The sequence below is a fragment of the Perca fluviatilis genome, chromosome 18 (genome assembly GCF_010015445.1).
Source record: "Perca fluviatilis chromosome 18, GENO_Pfluv_1.0, whole genome shotgun sequence".
Lineage (NCBI taxonomy): Eukaryota > Metazoa > Chordata > Actinopteri > Perciformes > Percidae > Perca > Perca fluviatilis.
The window spans coordinates 32,670,028-32,693,678 of NC_053129.1; the positions used below are offsets into that span (position 1 = coordinate 32,670,028).

The 23,651-nt window shown below is 42.0% G+C and overlaps 1 protein-coding gene across 1 annotated transcript in view; it reads left to right on the top strand.

Moving 5' to 3' along the window:
- myo6a (myosin VIa) overlaps positions 1-23,651 on the top strand; it is a 190,548-nt gene that overhangs the window by 93,572 nt on the left and 73,325 nt on the right. Inside the window, exons 13-18 of the mRNA XM_039781369.1 lie at positions 10,721-10,878; positions 12,536-12,627; positions 15,572-15,644; positions 19,824-19,951; positions 21,070-21,165; positions 22,599-22,769. Of these exons, the coding sequence (XP_039637303.1) occupies positions 10,721-10,878; positions 12,536-12,627; positions 15,572-15,644; positions 19,824-19,951; positions 21,070-21,165; positions 22,599-22,769 (718 nt within the window). The remainder of the gene's footprint in view (positions 1-10,720; positions 10,879-12,535; positions 12,628-15,571; positions 15,645-19,823; positions 19,952-21,069; positions 21,166-22,598; positions 22,770-23,651) is intronic.

A 23,651-nucleotide genomic window follows, 5' to 3' on the forward strand; every position in this document is an offset into this window, starting at 1 on the left:
TCTCCCTACTGAAATTCTCCATTCTGCATTTTATGTACTGTATGTCCAGCAGGTTGGATGTGGAAGATCTGCATTTTAGTGCGGAAGAGTGCGCTGTTCTTCCAGAGCAAACGGAGCAACCGCTTTCAGAGTTTCTGCTGGTGGCAGATGGTGGGAGGAATGAAAAAATCTGACGGGAAAATTCCCTTCTAACATGTTTATTCTCTCCATAAATGCCAAAAAGAAAAACCTTTTGACTGAGAAAGCAAAAGATCGTTTTTGCACAAGGAGGCGGCAGACTTTCTGGCGACGGCAGATGGTTGAAGGGATGGAAAAATTCCTTTAGGGAGGAGGAGGGCTGACAGGAAGCTGCACAATAAAACTATTGAGTTTTATGGGAAATGCAACCTTCATTTTCTGGCACGACAGTTGTATTATTAGTGGCGGTAATAGTTGATGTAATTTGGTACGAACTTTTTCAGATAGATCACTTTTACAACGGTCGATAGAAACAACATGTTATGATATAAAAGTAAGACTGGTCCTTTGAAATGATGTCTGTCTCAAAAAGAGGATCCTCTTTAAACCATAGATAGCGAAGTGAACATCGTTCGCATCATTTGTAGCAAAAAGGGACACCTGACAGTGTATAACACTATTTAAATTAGCTTCTTTTAACTTTCATGTTGTCCTCGGGTCAAATTTGACCCATTTTCAAAAAGTTTCTATATCAGAAATTTGGATTTTGTTCAACAAAATTGTCCACAGTAGAGAGTAGTATGAAAGACCGACAACACAGGACTTTCACCCAGCAGTCCGGGGGTTCGTGTCCTGGTCTTGTCCCGCGTGTCACTGAAACAAACATTTTGTAACCCCACCCACCATCTTTTTCCTAAACCTAACTGTCCCGTTCTTGGGCCCCATACTTCCCGACCCAGAGCGTCAAAAAGTGACACCAAGAGTCCCAACCAAGCGCGTCTAAATATGACGCTAAAGGAGACTTTTTGCATCAATAACAAACGCCAGAGGCACCTGACCAAGCGGCGCTTTTTGACGCAATGGTAGCGAGCCCACCGCTGACTCAAGTGCCATCACTTGAGGACATCTGTCAGACTTTACACATACAAGCTTTCTCCCTCCGGAGTCACAAAAGTTTAATGCTACTATGAACATAGAAATTAGGTCTCCAACTCAAAAATGACTACGGTCTTTACGATACATGATGGGGAAAGCATTCATTGCTGTCGTGATCACTGTGATGTGGTGTGTAGGCGGCTGTCTCGTGTCCGCGTCCCCACCTTCAGGATGGTGGCTGCCGCTGCTTGTGTTAAACAGTTTTTTTCGGTTTCAAAACTCATTATTTCCTGAGTGAGCTTCTCCCACATAAGAGCCACCAGACCTCAAGAATTTAGAGCAGCAGATGTTAAAGCTTTCGTTATGGCAAAGGGCAAGTGGCAACACAGCCAAGTCTGTTCCGTACCTTATTTATATGAACAGTTCACGGATTCGTGCTTTGATTTGGTAAAAGTGGATAAAATGAGACCTGCAGGTGAATTTAAAAGGAGGCTGCGGGTTGGACTCCCGCCAGCTGGCTGCATCACCTGCGCCGGTTATTCGTGTGTCTGAGTTATGGAAGCGGGAGTGCAGACGGCTCCGTGTGTGTGACTGAGAGAGGGGAGGTGGATAAAGAGTGGGAGGGAGATTGGATTTAGACCGATAGAGAATTTAAATTGGTTATTGGTCTTTTTGTTTCTTTTATTTGCGTGTTATTTTCTGCTCCGTATACTTTGGGAAACAGAAATCTAATCATGTGCCGTGACAGTAAAGCAGATTAAAACAAAGTAACCGGGTTTCTCCAAATTGAAACGGAGAGTAAATCCTGAATCCTCCGCGTGAAGGAGTTTGTTTTGTGTGCATGTTAACGCGCTCATTAAAGGAGAATGGAGGTGAGGAAGAGGAGACGTTGAAGAAGGACAGAGTTAATTGAGAGAGAGTGTAACTGAGGGAGAGCAGTAAGAAACTGATGAAGAGATACAAAGGAAGAGAACAGGGCTGTTTATGGCACTGATCTCCAGATTTGATTCAGGTTTATTAACATCAGATAAAAACTCATTTCAAAAAGAAGTGTTTCTGGGCATTTATCCTCAAATTTTAATTTCGTTTTGATACACAAATTAGCAGCTAGACTACTCCTGCTCCTTTGTTTTGGGCATATTTAAAATTAATTGACAAGAACATCAGCAGCAAAATTAAAGTTGGAACGATGTTTGCTTCAAAAAAAGGACATTGTGTCATTTCATTACTGATTCATTTTAATTCATTTTTTTCTAAGTAAGTGACATTCATATACACATTGTGCGTATTGTACCGTTTTTGTTGACGCCTTACTGTTTTAAACGGCACAACCCTGCTCACTTTCTCTAGGAATTACATTTGTATTAGGGCTGCACGATATAGGGATAATATGTGATAACACTGTTGAATGTCGCAATAACGATATTACTTGCGATAAATAAACATAGTACTCAGTTCTGCTGCTTTCAGTATTCTGCTAAAATACATCAGATTGCTTGTTGAATTTAAAACAAATGAAAGTAAATCATTTCCAACATTTTATTGAACAAATTGAAAATTCAATTGAATATAAAAGGCAAAACTAAAAAAAGAATGACAGTTACATTTTAAAGTGCAGTTTGGTATTAGTATTAGAAAGCAGGTTGAAGTATATATATATATATATATATATATATATATATATATATATATATATATATATATATATATATATATAGCGTGAAAGTATCAACACAATCAATCCACAGAGAAATGCACACATACGTAGTCAAAAACTGCCTTTAAATGAGCAGTCAGGACTTCCTGTACGTTTGTGATGTCACAACTATATACATAGGTAGAAAGTGGCGCTACTTGTGCTGTTACAGTCACTCCCCGGATGCAATGACTGTGCAGAGACTCAGAGAGCGCAGATGCAGAAGATCTATAGACATTGACCTATCAGAGCAGACTTAAGGGGCTTAAAGAGACAGGTGTTAAACGGAGCGTTTCAGACAGATGGTGAATACAGGTATATTCAGACAGACAGTATGTGTTTTTAAACATTAAAGCATGTAAACTTGTTCTAGTAGAAACCCAAAATACCAGGATAAACCTGACAATGACCATGATATGGGACCTTTAAAGTCTGCACACTAACTCACTTTTACTTCCTGATCTGCCACATTTTAACTACGTCCAGTCGAAGGAAATATTTTACAGGGACATAAATATTATAGATGCAGTTAAATACATATAAAAAATCATGGGCCACTGGCATACATCAAGTCTTCATAATATTTAGCACAACCCTCCGTTCTCATGGGAATAAGTAACAACGTCTTCGCCATCAATGGTGGATGCTTACGATAGCCGTTTAGCCCTGTTTTTGGGCATCCCAAGCCCTCCTACGACCATCCTGTGTGTGTCCTTAGCTGCCAAATATGAAAACAAATAGTCGGCGCCGATAGGCCTAGCTATGAGATGGTATTTAGAAGGAGTTGGAATTTAATAACCTGGGTCAAAAAAAAGCTTCCTCCATGCTAGAAGCAAAGGTCCATGCAAACTCCAAAACGAACACCTCGCTGGACTCCTCATTGATCACAACAACATCCTGTTGATCCGCCACTCTCACACTCTCTCACACACATACAAAAGCACTCATTATTCAGATGGTTTCCCTAATGACTGAAAGTGTCTCCTTCCGTAGTCGAGCAGTCGTGTCAGGTCGCCATGACTCAGGCTAAAAGAATATATTTGCAAGATGACAAAGTTCGGAATAATTTAAACAGAATTGTTACTAAATGCACATTTAACATTTTGTGAAAGCACTTTAACCGGAGTCACCTAATTACGAGTCAACAAACGGAGTCACTGCCGCTGTCTGGAACCATTAGAAGAGACTCAGAAGTCACAGGATACTTGATTTGAATTAACAACCTCATTCATTTTCCTTCTGTGGCAGACAAACACATAAAAGGTTGCACTGTTTGTATTCGGGCTGTTATTAGCGGCACACTCGGGTCTTGACAGTGTCCTCGAAGAAAAATTTAATGACTGCTCCCAGCCAACAGTTGTGGAGAATCTGCAGGGACACATTACACATGTTGGTCTCATTATAAATATGATTTGGGTGTCAAGAGTTACAACTCTCTTGTTATTTTATTAATGTATTCATCATTCTTTCTATTTTCATTGTCTTATGAGGAAAGGGTCTTGTTTGTACTGGGCTAATTATCCTCAAGCCAGAATAGAATAGTCTTTATTGTCATTGTACATGTACAACGTATTTGGATACAGTACTTTCAGTGCAAAACATTAGCAAAAGTGCAAAAAAGGTAAATAAATAAATACTTACATTTAAAAGAGCCTCTAAAAGTCACTATAAAAATATATAAAATGGTTGTTTTAAAAAAATAAATAAAAGACTGTAAACACGGAAACAAAACAGGCATATCACACATAGACATACACTGCACGATTCATCCTTAAAAGCAATTGTCGATGAGCAGTGGGACAGAATCTGTAGTAATATTAAAACTGTCACACGATGTGAGGGTGCGCCTCATTCAGTTCCAGATTATATATCGCTTCTATTAGACTCCCTCCAGATTGTTTAGAATTGGTCTGAAAGACACACCATACAAAACATGTCATATAAACCGGTTTGCCAGATTGGATGTCTGCAGTAGAAAATGGGGAAAGCACCTGAACTTTCTGGAGAGCTCCTAAGAAGCTTTGTGCTGCGGAGAGACGTGTATGATGGGCTTATGGTGTTGGCATTCATACGTACGTTTATTTGGTTTATGGTCAGGGCTTTAAATTGACACCTGCCAACCCGCCAAATGCAGGTAAAAATTATCTTTGGATAATATAATATCTTAGGACCCCTTAACTGAAAGAGAGATGGAGTATGGACCCCCTACTACATATTTTGTTTAAAATTGAGTTGCATAGTAATCTGGGTTTACAATAATGTGTGAGCGGCCTGAAGCCTTTTTATACATACCTTTTTAGTGTACAGAATATTAAGCTATGAATTAATAATTGACATGTTTTTATAAATCATGTTTTAATGTTAAACAACATACAGTAAATGTGGCAGAGTGAATCCTTAGGATGAAACTGTATCTGTGGATGGTTACTTTTGTGACTAACTTACTAAAGGGCATATCATTAATGTCTCTTTTTCACCATTAGGCTGATTTATATATGCTAATTATATGTTGGATTAAAATTTTCTTTTTTTTAATTTCAACTTTCAAAAAATGAAAAATAATTTGGTGACTCCCCTGCAGTAACTCTGAGGACCCCCTAGGGGCCCCGGACCCCCTGTTGAAGATCTCTGTTTTAAAGTTACTAGCCAATTTGGCCGGTGGTGAATGAAGCGAAGCATCTCCTTGAATCATCCGGCTGAAGAAACGATGCAAACAGTCACTGTTTCCAGATTGGTCTATTTTGCGGCAAGATTTAGGGAATTTGGGCAGTTTAGTGTGTTTTTTTGCCTTGGAAACGTAATCTTTATCTGACTACACTGCTTGTGGTACTAATCCTACATTTCCCGTGAACACTAAGTTGTGACGTGTCAGACAACCCTTGGCTACGTGCCTAGCGATTACGAGCTACGTTGAAAGGAGAAGACGAACAGAAAACAGCCAAACAAACCAGTGGAGCTGAAATTAAAGTAAAGCTAGTTAGGGAACAAATGAACGTGGCTAGTGTAAAATCTGATTGGCTGGTAAAAATCTACTAGCCATGTTGGCTGGTGATCAAAAAACTGAGTATCAGATAAAAAGGGGAAAATAGTTAACAGGCAGGGTACGAGGATACTTAAACTCAAAATAGGGAACATCTAAAGCCCCTTTGTCTAAAACTCTGCCATTTTGACCAGCTGTTTGTAACATAAAAATAAACTGGATTGGCTGTTGAAAACAGGAGACGTCTCTTACGTTCTAAAACCAGCCTCTGGAGACTCTACCAGCTGACTTCTCTATTGGCTGTTGAAACAGGAGACGTCTCTTACAATGTAAAACCAGCCTCTGCGATTTGAACAGCTGAGTCGCAGCAAAATCTTGAGTCGAGCTGAGACTGACCAGTTCAGACCGCTGCAACTTTTCTCTATGACGTTCTAAAACGGTTTTGTCTGGTCGCGAATCTTTGGTCTCAACTGGGCTTAACGTGAGTGTAATTTCAACAGAGCGAGGGGACGGTAAGAGGGGGGAGACTGAGTGGGAAGGAAAATAGAAAATGGAAGATGCCAATCAGAGCGACTCCGTCAGCGGTTAACAGCTTGTGAGAGTCGCGGTGGGATTAGTCCGTCAACCCGGCAGCCAGACGTGCCGTTAAACAAAGCCGCAGTAACTTCTGTGGGCTCAGCACATCCATTTACATTTCACCCAGTACTTGTCTACCTTTATTTAATTCAGATGTTTGGATCCTTTTCTACCATAAAGCTCTCTCTTGAACCATTTCTAAATGTCATTCTATCTCCAACCTGCGAGCCTGGACCTCTCCAATAATAATAATAATAATAATAATAATAATAATATGATGAACTTTATTTATGCAGCACAATTCATACATAAAATGCAACACAAAGTGCTTAACTTAAAAACAGATCATCATCATCATGATAAGACAATAAAACATCAAATTTAAAAAGAAATCCGAGTGGTTGTAAGATAAGTCTGAGGGATGAGGGGTGAGATAATTAACGGAACAGAAAAGTCGTTAAGCCTATTTTTCTGCAGCACATAATTGTGTTTAGTTACTTCCTGCACGTCTAAAATAAATTAAACAAAGCAATCTTTGTTTTGATTTATTTGATGATTAAAAAAAAAAAAAAAAAAAAAAAAAGAACCACAAAAGACACGTCACGGCAGTAATTATGTAGGCCGACATCAGAAATCACAGAGGATAAAAACACAATGAAGCCCGAAGGCTTATTTCCTTTGTGGTCCTTGTGGTAAAACACTGAACACACCACGAGATAAAACCGCACAAGACAACAAGAGCGGATGTTTTGTACATATTTCCTATGTCTATTTAATGTGTATTTGTCTTATTCTGATGTGTGCGTTTTCTTTTGAGTGGCTAATAAGATAAGATATCCTTTATTGTCCCCGAAGGGAAATTTGTTTGGACTTTGTCCGTTCCGCAGTATAATACAGAAAATCAGCATCGCTCAACACATACTCTCATGCAACACAAAACATGCTCTCATATACGTTAGACAGATACCTATATAGTAAGCACATTAACTCCTCCTTTCAATGGCAGTTTTTAATTGAACAAACCTGTCGGCTGCATTCTCCGCAATAAGTGTAGCACAGCCCTTGCACAATGAGATATTGCACAATTAACATATTGCCCAACCCCAATAGCTTACATATTGCACAAATGACACAATGCACTGACATAATGCACAACCTAAATAGCCTACATAGTATTGCACAACTAACATATTGCACAACCCAAATAGCCTACATAGTATTGCACAACTAACATATTGCACAACCCAAATAGCCTACGTAGTATTGCACAACTAACATATTGCACAACCTAAATAGCCTATGTATTGCACAAATGACATAATGCACAACCCAAATAGCCTACTACATATTGCACAAATTACACATTTCCACATAACCTATGCAGTACACAATGAGACATTGAACAATCCAACAGCCCATGTATTGCTCCACTAACATATTGCATAACCCCAATAACCTACATATTGCACGATGACACGTGTGCACAACCCAGTCAGCCTACATGTTAGTGTTGATAAGCTTAATGCACAAATGAGTGAGTGGCTGTAACAAGGGAATTTCCCCAGTGTGGGATTAATAAAGTCTATCTGATCTTATCTTAGTTGATCTTATCTTATTCCTGTGATGGCTGAAAAGTCAATTTTCAAATCTACTTTTCTCCCATGTGGTGTCTTCGAGGACGGAGTGAGAGAGCAGCTGCAGGCGTCTTCAGAGAGCACCGTTTCTACACAAGGCGACAGCAGTAATTACACCGTGCGAGAGAGAAAAACACTCACGCTCATAGGGAATACACATTAGGCTACTTGTACTATTAATGTCCTGGATAAGTATGCTGCCCTGGCATTTTAGACCTCTTGGTTTTTAAATGAGAGGGCCTCGCCGCGACATTACAACCTCTGGCGGAGCTCGGAGGAGCCGGCGGCATGAATTAAACATGGCGACGAGTGGAGAGAGAGCAGGGGTGAAGGTGAGGAAGTGTTGCTGGGCAAGATGTCAGGGTTTAAGGTCCGCTCTGTGGCCGTGACTCTGTCCAACTGCACAGAGCAACTTCACATTTACATTTAGTCTTTGTTATTTGAACATCATAAATGTAATATTTGAAAAAAAAAAACGCTCCGTTTTAGCGCCTGTCTCTTTAAGAACCCCAACTGAAAAAGCCCAGTCTGCTCTGATTGGTCAGTGTTTCCAAGACTCCTGCATCTGTTCTCTCCGAGTCTCTGCACCGTCATTGCAGCCGGGGAATGACCGTAACTGCACTATATATATATATATATATATATATATATATATATATATATATATATCAGCATCACAATTTATTGAAGATAACATTTCAACGTAACAAAGATAAGTATTAAAATAGTGTTAAAATGCTGAAAGAGTGGCTGATTCTGAAGAAAAGCAGAGTCTGATGTGATATTTCCCAACGCACCTGCATCTAAGAATTGTTAACATGTGCAAATAGCAACAAAAGATGAGCACACCTGTCAATTGCCTGTTGTTTATGGATTCACATACTGTAATGAATTATTAGATTGAGCTCTGAAATGTATCGGGTAGGGCTGGGCAATTTATCGATATTATATCGCTATCGTGATATGAGACTAGTTATCGTCTTTAATTTTGGGATGTCGCAATATGTTAAGTGTTGTCTTTTCCTGGTTTTAAAGGCTGCATTACAGTAAAGTGATGTCATTTTCTGAATTGTTATAGCCGTTGTATTATTTGCCTTTACCCACTTAGTCACTATGTCCACATTAGTGGTGATTCTTTATCAAATATCTAATTGTAAAGATATTTTGTGAAAGCACCAATAGTCAACCCTACAATATCACCGCAATATCGACATCGAGGAATTTGGTCAAGGCTATCATCATATTTGATTTTCTCCCTATCGCCCAGCCCTAGTATCGGGCTGAAAGTATGCGCCAGGTCAACATGGCTGTTTATGAATGTAAATGGGAGACACATGTATGAATACATACAGCCTCCACATGTTGGATTCTGATGGGAATGCACACAGCGAGCAGGTGCAGAAGTGAATCACAGATTGCAGCTGTAGGGGGTCGGCCCGGCCGTCGCGCAGCGGGTCGTCCTATCACAGCATAATGTGTTAGAGAAATACCGCGGAGGCACCTGCAGGGATCAGGCCTCGGTGTTCCCTGTCATGTTGCATGGGGCTTAAATAGGTATGTGCAGAGGAGATAATTTGTTGCAGAGAGAGAGAGAGAGGTGGGTTTTTGGAAGTGGTTATTCTGAGCTTTGAGAGTTCCACTCTGCTTTTAACTTCGGTGCACCCGGCTCCTAGAACAAATTACAGCACTTCCTTAAAATCAACTCACTTGTGCCTTTCAGACAATTTAGAAATCTGGTTTTAAACCAGCAAACTTGTACTTGTAATTGCTTCACATTTTATTTTCTTTTGCGTCTTTATTATCCTAATTTAGTCATCAAATCCTTTTTCCAATGCACAGTTTTATTGTCTTTCTATTTTTATTATATTTCTATTTTTCTGTGTTGTTGTTCTGTTTTTGTCTTTGTAAATTTGACTCAATGACATGGTAAATGAGGGCCGCCCCTCAGTGATCTGAAGTCTAGAAGTTGAATGAATGAATGGATGAATGTGTGTCCTCGAGTGCACTGCAGTCTGCAGCTGAAGTAAAGTAAGTCCAGAGGCAACGCCCCCAAGAAGAAAGTTCAAGCCTCGGCGCCTCGCAGCAGATTATTGCGGTTATATTTTATCTGGCCCCTGCGATCGGGTCACTCCTTTTCTCTGCCGCTACTGAACCGTGCACTCGCACACAGTCAGAAGCAATTACAATAGCTCCACAGAGCTCGCTGCCGGTTATGGTTTCTGCCACCTCTTTACGGCCGCTGCCTTTCACTCCCAATCTCTTCTTTCTCTGCGGCTGTCAATAACACAATTATCTGCTTGGAACACACCGTGTGTTTAAACTGAATGTTGGTGAATAAGTAGACTCATCTCATCCCCAGGGACAGGTTCATGTTGATTTATCAATTTAGGCAATTTTCTCAAAAGTGTTAAACTGCAGAATAAATCTTGAAGTTGGGAATTAACTTAACGTGTAACTACCATTTTTTCCCCCCAATGTTTGTGTCTAAGTGACTGATGGGAACAACAATCTTTGACATTGGTCCAGTATTAAGCGAGATCGCTGCAGTCAGATAGTCTAGCTAGCTGTCTGGATTCACCCTGCAGAGATCTGAGGACCACTTAACCATAGTCCTCACAAATCCACCGGAGGTTAGAACACCAACACAGAGACAGAGGAAGGGGACGGACATCTGGCCGAAAAGAGGGACATCTGGCTGAATTTCTGGCAGCAACGGAGCGATCGATATAGACTTTCTAGATATTGACCCTGACCTTTTTTTTTGTCCCTGTGTGTCTCCAGGGTGCCACTCAAAGTGGAGCAGGCTAACAACGCTCGGGACGCCCTGGCGAAGGCCGTGTACAGCCGCCTTTTCGACCACGTGGTGACCAGGGTCAACCAGTGCTTCCCCTTCGACTCCTCCGCCAACTTCATCGGCGTCCTGGACATCGCTGGCTTCGGTTGGTATCCTTTAAAACCTTCTATGACTGTTGCCATAACATTTATAAAGTAAAAGTGCGGGCATATTTTAGGATTGGTATCGGCTAAAATTAAGCAGCTTCACGGTCTTTTCAGGAGTCCCACTCTACCAGTTAACCCTCTGAGGACGAAAGACGCATCGGCGCGTCCAAACGATGTTTGACAAAAGCGATATTACAAAATTTCATTTCAGACATTTATTTACTATTTTATATATATATATATATATATATATATATATATATATATATATATATATATATATATATATATATATATATACTTTGGTAAACTCATTTCAAGCACCAAAACAATCCGTACAACTCATCATAAGTTAAAGTGCTTATATTATGCTGTTTGGCTTTTTTCCCTTTTCTTTATTGTGTTTTATATCTTTTTTGTGCATGTTATAGGTTTACAAAGTGAAAAAGCCCAAAGTCCCCCCCAAAGGGACTTACCATCTCCAACAGAAAACCCTGTTCACCAACTGCTCCAAACAGCTCTATTGTAGTCCAGCCTTTACTTCAGAGACAGACGTGGGTCACTTTGGAACACACGTTATAATGCTCGCCTAGCTGCTAGCATAGCACTCCCTCATACTCTGCTTCTGACTGGCTAGTAGTCCTTACCTAGGTACTGTCAGGACACGCCCTCATACTCTGCTTCTGACTGGCTAGTAGTCCTTACCTAGGTACTGTCAGGGCACGCCCTCATACTCTGCTTCTGACTGGCTAGTAGTCCTTACCTAGGTACTGTCAGGGCACGCCCTCATACTCTGCTTCTGACTGGCTAGTAGTCCTTACCTAGGTACTGTCAGGGCACGCCCTCATACTCTGCTTCTGACTGGCTAGTAGTCCTTACCTAGGTACTGTCAGGGCACGCCCTCATACTCTGCTTCTGACTGGCTAGTAGTCCTTATCTAGGTACTGTCAGGGCTCGCCCTCATACTCTGCTTCTGACTGGCTAGTAGTCCTTATCTAGCTACTGAGCATGTGCGACTCCCAACAAAGATGGTACAGCAGTGAGATGTCTCACTCTGTAGCTAAAACAGAGAGCTCAACACACAGGGTGAAAAGACGAGCTGCAGCAATGAGCAGTACAACAAAAATATGGTGTTTTTTGAAAATTAAACCACATAAACCTATTCTGATATAACCTCTAAATACAATTATGAACCTGAAAATGAGCATAATATGAGCACTTTAAGAACATCAAGGTTTCAGCTTTAGTGCCAAATTATCTGTTTACCCATTGCTCTAGAAAGAAATTTGGCATAACTCTACAGAAAGCTGAGTTTGTTCTGAACATTTTGACATGAAACACACAGGGATCAGTTATATGCAAATACTTTAAAAAGGTCAATTTAAGAAAATATATGAAAATGCCCTTAGACCTCAGAGGGTTAAACATCCCTTTATTGTTTTTTGGCAGAGATGAATATAACATAAACACGTTTAACGGCTGTATCAGTGACATTATTGGAAAGACAGTTTGTTTTGTACTGACGCACGTTATGCTGGCATCAAAAAAGCGTCTCTACACCGTGCATGATTCCCTAAAGTAGTGCAACTTGTCAGATTTCCTTTGATTGGGACCTGGCGCAGCGTCTTTAACTCTGTCTCCGTTTCTCTCCTGCAGAGTACTTTGAACACAACAGCTTCGAGCAGTTCTGCATCAACTACTGTAACGAGAAACTGCAGCAGTTCTTCAATGAGCGGATACTGAAAGAGGTGAGAGCTGTCGTTCACCTCGTGTCCATTTGTGGGAGGAAAAAAAACCAAACATAAAATCAACCTCCGAGCCATCAGCCAGCACTTACCGACACCGGCAAATCAAAGCAAACATCTCGGAATGACTCAGGACTTCTGATTTATAAGTTGATAAGTGCTTTTTTTTTTTTATTCTAAGCACTTATTTTCTAAGAGCATGTGTCGCATTTTTGAACCGAAGTATTAATTTGTCAACGTTCTGACATCTCTGAACATAAAAACAGAAACTTTGATCACTTATTAAAGGAGAGAGGTTCATTCCAAAACATGATTTTTCCCTTTTGAAAGTATGCGTTATGATGATTACTGTTTATTTCAGAAAAAAGAAGAAGAAAAAAACCTGGATGATTACCTCCTCTGAAGGTGTTTACCTAACACAAAAAAATACATTTTAGATAACACCCAGCTGCAGATACATGCTGTAGAAAGTTGTGTGTTTCTTTCAGTTAACTCAGGATTTAAAAACTCTCCAATCACAAACATTTGAAGCACCCAAAACAACCATTAGCGACATGAAATCCGACGCTGTCCAAGTCTACAACGTTCCCAATCTCTGTTATGGAAAATAATGATGCTCGATATCCAGTTTTTCCCTTGTAATTCTGGGTCTTCGCATAACGAACTAGAAAGGCACTCGAGTGCTTAAACCTCTGCCAACGCTGGGCAGTTGGCGGCCTTGGCAGGCGTTCGGGACGTTTCTGATTAAATAAATTGTGAAAGAAATGCCACTATTGTTTCTGCTTCAATTACAGAAGCCAACGTTTCACATCATTAACGAAATAAAATCTGCCGATTCTTGAAGCCATGTCTGTTTGAACTTTGAACTTCTTAAAGGCCCAGTGTGTAACGTGTTTAGTTGTTCATTATCAAAATCTGTGTCGCCCGTTCACCAACTTGTCCTTTTTCATGAATATTTACCTCCACCATCAACTCCAAGTATTCCTAATGACTTGAAATTTTACATTTGCATTTGCATGAACTGGAGTAGACGCTCCATATTCATGCTCCAACATTGAAATACGTTAGCCGGTAAGAGACATACAGGACATACTGCTCCGCCTTTCATGTTTTCGCTGTCACATGATGAACTCACAGCTGCTGCTAATGCTGCTAATGGGTATCGTAGCTTCCCGGCCCCCGGCAAGTTTGAAGAAGGAAATTGGAGGACCGCATGTATTCAAAATCCAAATTTCAGGAACAGGAGTCTTCTTCTTCTTCTTCACCCAGAAAAAGAAAAAGGATATTGAAAAGAGCAAGAGACCGTCTTTTTGAAGCGTGAAGGCCAGGGTCCAAAATTGGCACAAATCTACCAGCCAAATGCTGGTAAAATATGCAAGTGGCTAGATTTGCTTCACTCACCGGCCAAAATAAACAATGGTTTCCTATTGAGTGGCTGGTCAAAGCTAGCTAGATGGGAGAAATTCCCACACATTGGATCTTTAACCACGAAGCATCATTACAACTTTTTTATTTTTTATTTTTATAATCAAAGTTTTTATTGTTTTTCCATGTGAGAAACGGACCACATTTAACAACATGTAACAGCATTAGTATTAGGGGACCACTAAGGCCTATATAAAAGAGACTTCAGATACAGTATTAGGGGACCACTAAGGTCTATATAAAAGAGACTTCAGATACAGTATTAGGGGACCACTAAGGTCTATATAAAAGAGACTTCAGATACAGTATTAGGGGACCACTAAGGCCTATATAAAAGAGACTTCAGATACAGTATTAGGGGACCACTAAGGCCTATATAAAAGAGACTTCAGATACAGTATTAGGGGACCACTAAGGTCTATATAAAAGAGACTTCAGATACAGTATTAGGGGACCACTAAGGTCTATATAAAAGAGACTTCAGATACAGTATTAGGGGACCACTAAGGTCTATATAAAAGAGACTACAGATACTGTATTAGGGGACCACTAAGGTCTATATAAAAGAGACTTCAGATACTGTATTAGGGGACCACTAAGGTCTCTATAAAAGCATCCAAAGAGCACCATGTCATGGGACCTTTAAAACGCATACAAATGGGCTCCTGGATAGCTCAGTTGGTAGAGCGTGCCCCCATATATAGAGGTTTACTCCTTGATGCAGCGGGCCCAGGTTCAACTCCGACTTGCGGCCCTTTGCTGCATGTTATTCCCTCTCTCTCCCTCCCCCTTCTTTATCTGTCCTGTCAAAAATAAAGGCCGAAAATGCCCAAAAAATTTTCTTTAAAAACACATAAATAATAGGGGGGCTGAGATCGAATTAGGTTTGATAATATTAATTATGGAGCACTAGTCAGTTCAAATAGAATAAAATGCAGGAAATGAGACCAGACCAGACCTGGTAGAATCTACCCCTACCATCATTCAGTCTTGCAATAAGATCTTCAAATGAGGCCGTGTCTGTCATTAACTTCAGCCAGTCTGTAAAACTAGGCCTTACTTGGCTTTTCCAGTGTCTGAGAATGATTTGTACTGCAGTGATAAACCCAGCTCCTGTCAGAGCAGACTCCGCTTTAGAAATCTCTGGTGGCAAAGCATCATTAAAACTTAAATGATATTTTGGATTGTGTTTTTCATTTTGATCATCTTGTAGCAATCAGTGCCTTTTTTTCCCCTCAAACGTGACCTTAAAACCTCCTCATTTACATACTTGAAGAAGTTTTGCACGCAGACATCTGTTGGCAACATCCAGCATGAAAGCCGTAACCTTAAGATGCTCATTTTTGCATGAAAGAGTAATAGCAGAACGCCTCGTCTAAATGAGAGCTGGAACGCCCTGCGGCCAGAACCACAGTCGTCATTGCCGCCGCCGCCGCCGCTGTCGACCTCAGTAGACGGATGGTGTTACACGCCGCCGATATCGTTATGGATTCTCATTAGAAATGTCTGCTTTGCATTCCAGGAGCAAGAGCTGTACCAGAGGGAGGGGCTCGGAGTCAACGAGGTCCACTATGTCGACAACCAGGACTGCATAGGTATGGTATATCCATCATGTTTAATCCTCAGTGTCCTCCTTGGCTACTAGCAACTGTATGGCGGGGGCTGTGCACGATCAGGGAAGGCTTGTATCATGTGGACGCGCCGACAGTTTTGTTGTCATTACTTAGAATTCCTCATGGGGGCGACAGAACCTATACGGATGGAGATGATCGTATCTCTACAGGAAGTGCGAGCTTGGTCGCCTCTAGTCCCAAAATTGGACCCAGGAACAGCAAGAAGTAGCTGACTAGATGATCTCAGATTGCATTCAGGCTCACAGGGTGTGGAGAGGTCCTTTATGTACTGTGGGGCCACTCACAGTTGTGCTTTTAAAGCAAGTAATGAAATCTCCAAACTGATTCTAAATTTTTAATGCCCATGAAAAGCCTGGCAGCAGAAAAAATAAATCTGAACCAGTTGTAGCCGTGAAAGTTGATTCTGAATGTGGCAGGAATACAAGGAGCTGCAGTTATCACGTCAAAATAAAAGCATGTACAGCGTGACCTTCTCTATGTCACGAAGGACAGACAAGCGCTCTGAGAAAACGCCAGGCGATCAGTGTGTGGTATCCATGGGGATTCTGTGCACTACTGTATCAAGTCTTATTATTATTATTATTATTATTATTATTATTATTATTATTAATCCTTTATTTGATAGGGACAATGCACATTAATGAACATCTGCATTGAAACAACAAAAACAGACGTAAACACGCCGGAATATAGCCACAGGGCTAATTTACATCCGTAGTCCCCAGGCTTAACTTGGCAATTGATGTAGGACTTTCCTGTCTTGACTCTGGACTTGTTGGTGTTTACTGGGGACTTGACGTGGGACTTGTAGATCTGTACTTCACAGCCAAGACTTAAAGTGCCCAAATTCATACTCATATATTTTGTGTCTCTGGTGCTTCCACACACATACAATCCATCCATGGTGTTCTGAGTGAGATACAGTTTCTGAATGTGTCCTGCCTTCAGTCTCCTGGTGAGCTGGTCAAAATCGGCCCGGCTTTCTACGTCATCGGCCCAAACATTTGAATATTCCCACCCACCACCCCCTCCCATCAGAGCATACGTACAGTGTCTATGTCTCCACCCGCCAGGGACAAGCACCGGTTTAGGAGACGCCATGTCCAAGCACCATGGAAGGTGTTCTGTTGTCGGCTGTAAAGATGAGCACAAAACACTCCATCGTGTCCCAGCCGCAGAGGACAGAAGAGCGGCATGGGTTGAATTCATTTTTGAAGGCAATGTCCCTGCTACAGTTGGCAAATGCTCGCCTAGCTGCTAGCGTGGCACGCCCTCATACTCTGCTTCTGACTGGCTAGTAGTCCTTACCTAGGTACTGTCAGGGCACGCCCTCATACTCTGCTTCTGACTGGCTAGTAGTCCTTACCTAGGTACTGTCAGGGCACGCCCTCATACTCTGCTTCTGACTGGCTAGTAGTCCTTACCTAGGTACTGTCAGGGCACGCCCTCATACTCTGCTTCTGACTGGCTAGTAGTCCTTACCTAGGTACTGTCAGGGCACGCCCTCATACTCTGCTTCTGACTGGCTAGTAGTCCTTACCTAGGTACTGAGCATGTGCGACTCCCAACAAAGATGGTACATCAGTGAGATGTCTCACTCTGTAGCTAAAACAGAGAGCTCAACACACAGGGTGAAAAGAGGAGCTGCAGCAATGTGCAGTACAACAAAAATATGGTGTTTTTTTAAAATTAAACCATGTAAACCTATTCTGATATAACCTCTAAATACAATTATGAACCTGAAAATGAGCATAATATGAGCACTTTTAGATGTATTTCTGACTTAGTGTTAGCTCTGCTTCTGCATTGCATGCTTGACTCTGTGTATGTCTAACTTAAACTCCCATGCTCTTGAGTTTCTGCCTGTGGTTTTGGAGCGTTGTTGCGGCTACTGGTTTTGCTTTGTATTTAATTTTCTTGCTCTGGGGTTTGTGCGCTTCCAATCCTGTTGAGCTATACCGGAGAAGAAGTTGTGTTTACGAGCCCCGAGCGGCCGCACGCTGATTAGCCTTAATGTGCCACTGGCTGCTAGCCCTCGGTTTTAGCGAGAACCGTTTGATCCGGAGCCTCTGCGCCATTTTAATGGACCTTTTGTGAAGGCAAAGTGATGAAGCCCCAGAGCATGTGAACCAATGTCCTGAGTGAAACGTGTCTCCATAAACAGGGAGGCAGATGGATGGGAGGTGATTTAGAGGGGAAGGAGGTTAATTAGGCTGTTTTTGCTGATATGAAATGGCATCAATAAGAGATGCTTAACTACAGCGGAGTCCGTTGGAGGGAGGGAGGGAGGGAGGGAGGGAGGCAGCGGTTGGCTCACACAGACTGTTTGCAGTGAGCTCTGTTTGCATTGGCTCGAAACTCTATATTACTAAAAATGTATGTGTTTGTGTGGGCTGCTGCTGTTGTGGGATTTGCAAGCAGCAGCTACACCCGAGCACACAAACACCACAGAGAGCATCAGAATCACACTTGGTGTAGCAGAAAATTTCAAATGTGTCCAGACAGGAGATGCATAACTGCGTGCAAGACGAAGCAGAAATTAAAACAAAAGATTAGACAAACTCATTTAAAAAAAAATCTTTTTCACTTTTTCAGTCGGTTTTGTTCCCGTCTGAGTCGATGGTGGTTGATGAAGTAGCATCAGGATAATGTACTTCAAGTATTAAAAGTATAAGTATTCCTCTTAACATATAAGACCCATTAGAAAGTGTAAAGGATCCAAAGAGTCTCATCATCTCAGCATGACTTGTAGCCGTTATATTATAGGGTAGTTTACTTTATAATCAAACATCAGATTTAATAAACTACATGTGTTCTGTGTGCAGAAATCTTAATGTGTAAAGTAACTAGTAACTAAAGCTTTAACAGATGAATGTATTGGAGTAACTAAAGTAACTAGTAACTAAAGCTTTAACAGATGAATGTAGTGGAGTAACTAAAGTAACTAGTAACTAAAGCTGGAACAGATGAATGTAGTGGAGTAACTAAAGTAACTAGTAACTAAAGCTGTAACAGATGAATGTAAGCTTTAACAGATGAATGTAGTGGAGTAACTAAAGTAACTAGTAACTAAAGCTGTAACAGATGAATGTAGTGGAGTAACTAAAGTAAGTAGTAACTAAAGCTGTAACAGATGAATGTAGTGGAGTAACTAAAGTAACTAGTAAATAAAGCTTTAACAGATGAATGTATTGGAGTAACTAAAGTAACTAGTAACTAAAGCTGGAACAGATGAATGTAGCGGAGTAACTAAAGTAACTAGTAACTAAAGCTGTAACAGATGAATGTAGTGGAGTAACTAAAGTAACTAGTAACTAAAGCTGGAACAGATGAATGTAGTGGAGTAACTAAAGTAACTAGTAACTAAAGCTTTAACAGATGAATGTAGTGGAGTAAAAAGTACAATATTTCTCTCTGAAATGTAGCGGAGTAGAAGTAGAAAGTGGCATGAAAAGAAAAGACTCAAATAAAGTACAAGTACCTCAACATTTGGACTGAAGTACAGTACTGGAGTAAATGTACTTATTTACAATCCACCGCTGCTGAGAGACGGTAGATAGAGGGATGAAGGGATGGATGAGGGGATTTGCGTGCGTGCGTGTGCTTGTGGTGGGGCAAATTTAGCCAAATATGATCCACAAAGCAACCCACAACTTCTGTAATGAGTGTAAGAGACATGTAACATACAGCATACAAAGACTATTTGACTTACATAAACAGAGCTTGTGATAAAGAACATAGAACATATAAAGTCAGTATTTGACTAAGTTTACAATGGGGGTGGGGCGCGTCTGTGTGTGTGTAGGAATAGGCCCGTCCGTGTGATGACTGTTTTTGGGATTATAGTATGAAATGTTGTGAGTCGTGGTACTGTGTTATAGATATGAGAGGGAGTGGGTATGAAGCTTTGAGTATTTTGGATTTTTCCCACATTTTTGGCATATTTGACTTTTTCGATGGAATAAAAGCGTGTGAATACACAACATGTGTCTGGCCCTCGGTGTGACTCTCTCTTTCCAGTGTGGCCCTTAGTGAAGCTGAGTTTGACACCCCTGATATAAGGGTTAAGGGCGCCGAGATAGACGGCGCGACCTTTTCCTCATGCGTCTCGTGCGTCTCTCTTTCCCCCCCTCTTCCCAGACCTGGTGGAGGCGAAGGTGCTCGGCATCCTGGACATCCTGGACGAAGAGAACCGACTACCTCAACCCAGCGACCAGCACTTCACCGACACCGTTCACAACAAACACAAGGACCACTTCCGCCTCACCGTGAGTGACTCCCAAACACCAGAACCTGGACCCTATGTTCCTATGTTTTTGTGTCTAAGTGACTGATGGGAACAACAGTCTTTGACGTTGGTCCAGTATTTAGAGAGATCGCTGCAGTCGGCAGCGGCAAAACAAGCTAACAAGTAAGTTAAAGCAACAGTAGAGAACTTTTCCCTCTTCGGTCCCCCTACAGGTTGGAAGCTGAATTGTCCATTACATTACATTCTGTAAGTTTGCCAGATCGGGTAGCGCGAGCTGTAGTTCGAATGAGACATAATGGGACAATTCCGCTTCCAACCTGTAGGGGGACCGAAGAGGGAAAAGTTCTCTAGTGTTGCTTTAATAGGGTTATTGTCCAGCTTGTTTTTACCTTCACAGAAGTTCTGTTTTTGCCGCTGACAGACTCAGACTAATATTCTAAGTGTCTGACAACATTATGGAAAGGATTTCTAAGGAGGTCGACCTTTCTGTTGAAGAGTAAGATCTTTTTTTTAAACATAAAAACATCCTGATGTCCAGCCTCAGAGAGATGGGGTGTAGCTGGACATTAAATCACTCAGCACGGACTCTTAATCTTCATTTCCAGCCAGAGTGATTGACAGGAGCGGGAGTTAGGGTGTCATTGTAAATGGAAAATATGCAGGAACTGTGCTGAGTCAGAGTGTGTGTGTGTGTGTGTGTGTGTGTGTGTGTGTGTGTGTGTGTGTGTGTGTGTGTGTGTGTGTGTGTGTGTGTGTGATTGACCGTGTGTGGGTGTGTTTGATTGTCTGTGTGTGTGTGATTGACTGTGCGCCCGTGTGTGTGTTATTGACTGCGTGTGTCTGTGTGTGTGTCTGTCTGTGTGTGCGTGTGTGTGTGTGTGTCTGTCTGTGTGTGTGTGTGTTTGTGTGTGTGATTGACTGTGCGTGCATGTGTCTGTGCATGTGTGTCATTGACTGTGTGTGTGTGTGTAATTGACTGTGCGTGCGTGTGTCCTGTGTGCGTGCGTGTGTCTTGTGTGTGTCTGTTTGTGTGTGTGATTGACTGTGTGTGTGTGCGTGTGTGTGATTGACTGTGTGTGTGTGTGTGTGTGTGCGCGTGTGTGTGATTGACTGTGTGTGTGTGTGTGTCTCCCTCAGGTTCCCAGGAAGTCTAAGCTGGCGGTCCACAGGAACGTGCGGGATGATGAAGGATTTATTATCAGACACTTTGCAGGAGCCGTGTGCTATGAGACGGTGCGTTCACACGACACGCTCCACTCCATCTTTGAAATGAATGTCACACCAACTTGTTTATTCCTTTTACTTGGATCACTGGACTTAAGAGAACACTCCTGACCAAAGCAAGCGACCGTTCAGATGAGATGTTATTTTTTTTTCTCAATTGGTGGAGCTCACTGTTACCATGGAAATGTTAACCGCACTAGCGAGCCGGCGAACGGCTAAAGCAAGCTGCTACCACTGAAGTCTGTGATCGTTTGAATCAAATGTTTTATGGTCGGCTTACTTCTGGGCTTGAAACTCTTTACATAAGCATTTAATGAAAGGTCAACGGAGATATCGAAGGGGGGAAAATCACTCCTGGAACTGGAGCTGTTCAAAAAGTAGGCGGTCACTGGTGAGCTCTATTGTTCTCCATGTACAGTCACATCTACTTGTAAAGAGGACTGTATTCAAGCTGAAAAGCTTCAAAAAGCATTCAAACATACAGAGTAGAGCTCTCAGACATCTGAATGGACACGATCAAGTTTTGTAGCAGCAGGTTGTTAACTTCTGAATGGTGGTGTATATCTGCAGACATCTATTGTGATAATTGTTGCTTGGAATATTGTTCTTCACCTGTGCAGTGAGCAGAGGTATCATTGTCATAAACAATGGGCGCGTACCTATGTTCCCACAGCCCTGTGTTCCCACATTTCTAAGAATTTGTTCAAAATTAGGCCCTATGTTCCCACATTAGCTTTTTCATAAATTTGTATCAGATTTTATCCCTCTTTCTACCAATTTGGTAGCCAATTACACCCGACCTATTATCCAGTAGCAATGGACTACAGATGGAATGTAACCCTAACCCTAACATAGGGCCTAATTTTAAGAAAAATCTTAGAAATGTGGGAACATAGGGCTGTGGGACCATTGGGCTGTGGGACCATAGGGCTGTAGGAACATAGGGCTGTGAGACCATAGGGCTGTGGGACCATAGGGCTGTGGGACCATAGGGCTGTGGGACCATAGGGCTGTAGGAACATAGGGCTGTGGGACCATAGGGCTGTAGGAAGATAGGGCTGTGGGAACATTGGGCTGTGGGACCATAGGGCTGTGGGACCATAGGGCTGTGGGACCATTGGGCTGTGGGACCATTGGGCTGTGGGACCATTGGGCTGTGGGACCATAGAGCTGTGGGACCATTGGGCTGTGGGACCATAGGGCTGTGGGACCATAGGGCTGTGGGTCCATAGAGCTGTGGGACCATAGGGCTGTGGGACCATAGGGCTGTGGGTCCATAGGGCTGTGGGAACATAGGGCTGTGGGAACATAGGGCTGACCCCTAAACAACAACCAAACGCAAAAAGAAAAATTTTAAATTTGGAATTGTGCATGGAGGTTAGAAGCTGAAACCGTTCACTGGCAGTACGTCTGAACACGAAAACATTGTCCCTCTCTTTTAGACCAAGTTTGTGGAGAAGAACAACGACGCGCTGCACATGTCTCTGGAGAGTCTGGTCAGTGAGTCTAAGGACCGCTTCATCCGCGAGCTCTTCGAGAACTCCAGCAACAGCAAAGACATGAAGCAGAAGGCGGGAAAACTGGGCTTCATCAGCGTCGGCAACAAGTTTAAGGTGAGTTTTAGGTGAAATGTAGATGATTTGTTGACCTGAAATTCCCAAGATCTACTGTAACTCGTCTTATCGCAAATCTTTGGTCTGATCTGGCAAGGTATGTCCCGATCGCAATCCCAATCCCAGGTATCTGATCGGAGCCAATATGGGCATTTTTTTAACATTGACCCCGTTTACCTTACTCTGATAATTTACATCAGCTTGTAGTGATCGCTGCCTTTAATCAAAAACGTCCTGGGCCAAGATGGCGCACACACCACTCACCAGTGTCTGTTCAGTGTCTTGTAGCTTGTAGCCCTTGGCAACAAGTAAAAAAGTCCATCTTTCTTAGTCACCTGTTTTCTACAGAAGCGGATTACTCCAATTCTCCACACTTTCCCTGGAGCCGACATCAGGAAACACAAGATGAAAATCAAAGATTTTCCATTTACCACAGATGTAACTAAGTTTAGTTTTCGTTGTCCAGCGGTAGCCTAGAAATCTAGAAGCCCCCTAGCTGCAGCAAATGTCATTTGCAGCCAGGGTCAGTCTAGCAACTCTCCGTTGGCTTGCGAGCTGGAAAACCAACCAGCGTTGCTCTGGTTGGTTGGAGCGCTATCCTATTACGTGCAGAGGGAATTTGAAAGACAACCGTTCATCCCGCCCCTTGGACTGAGCCCTGCCAACGGTGTGTTCCCGGATCCAACGTCTGGATGTGGGTCTGGCTTGTCAGGCTAGGGAACTTGAGACTGTTTATTTTTTGGTTGGGGGTTTGCTGGGATCCTAAAGAATACTGTTTTGGTGTTGAGAGAAAAGACTCAATTGCTGAACTAAGTTAAATGTATTAAGTGTAAGACATACAGGATTTTAGTTACTTTGTTTACTTAGTTATGTTTAGATGCT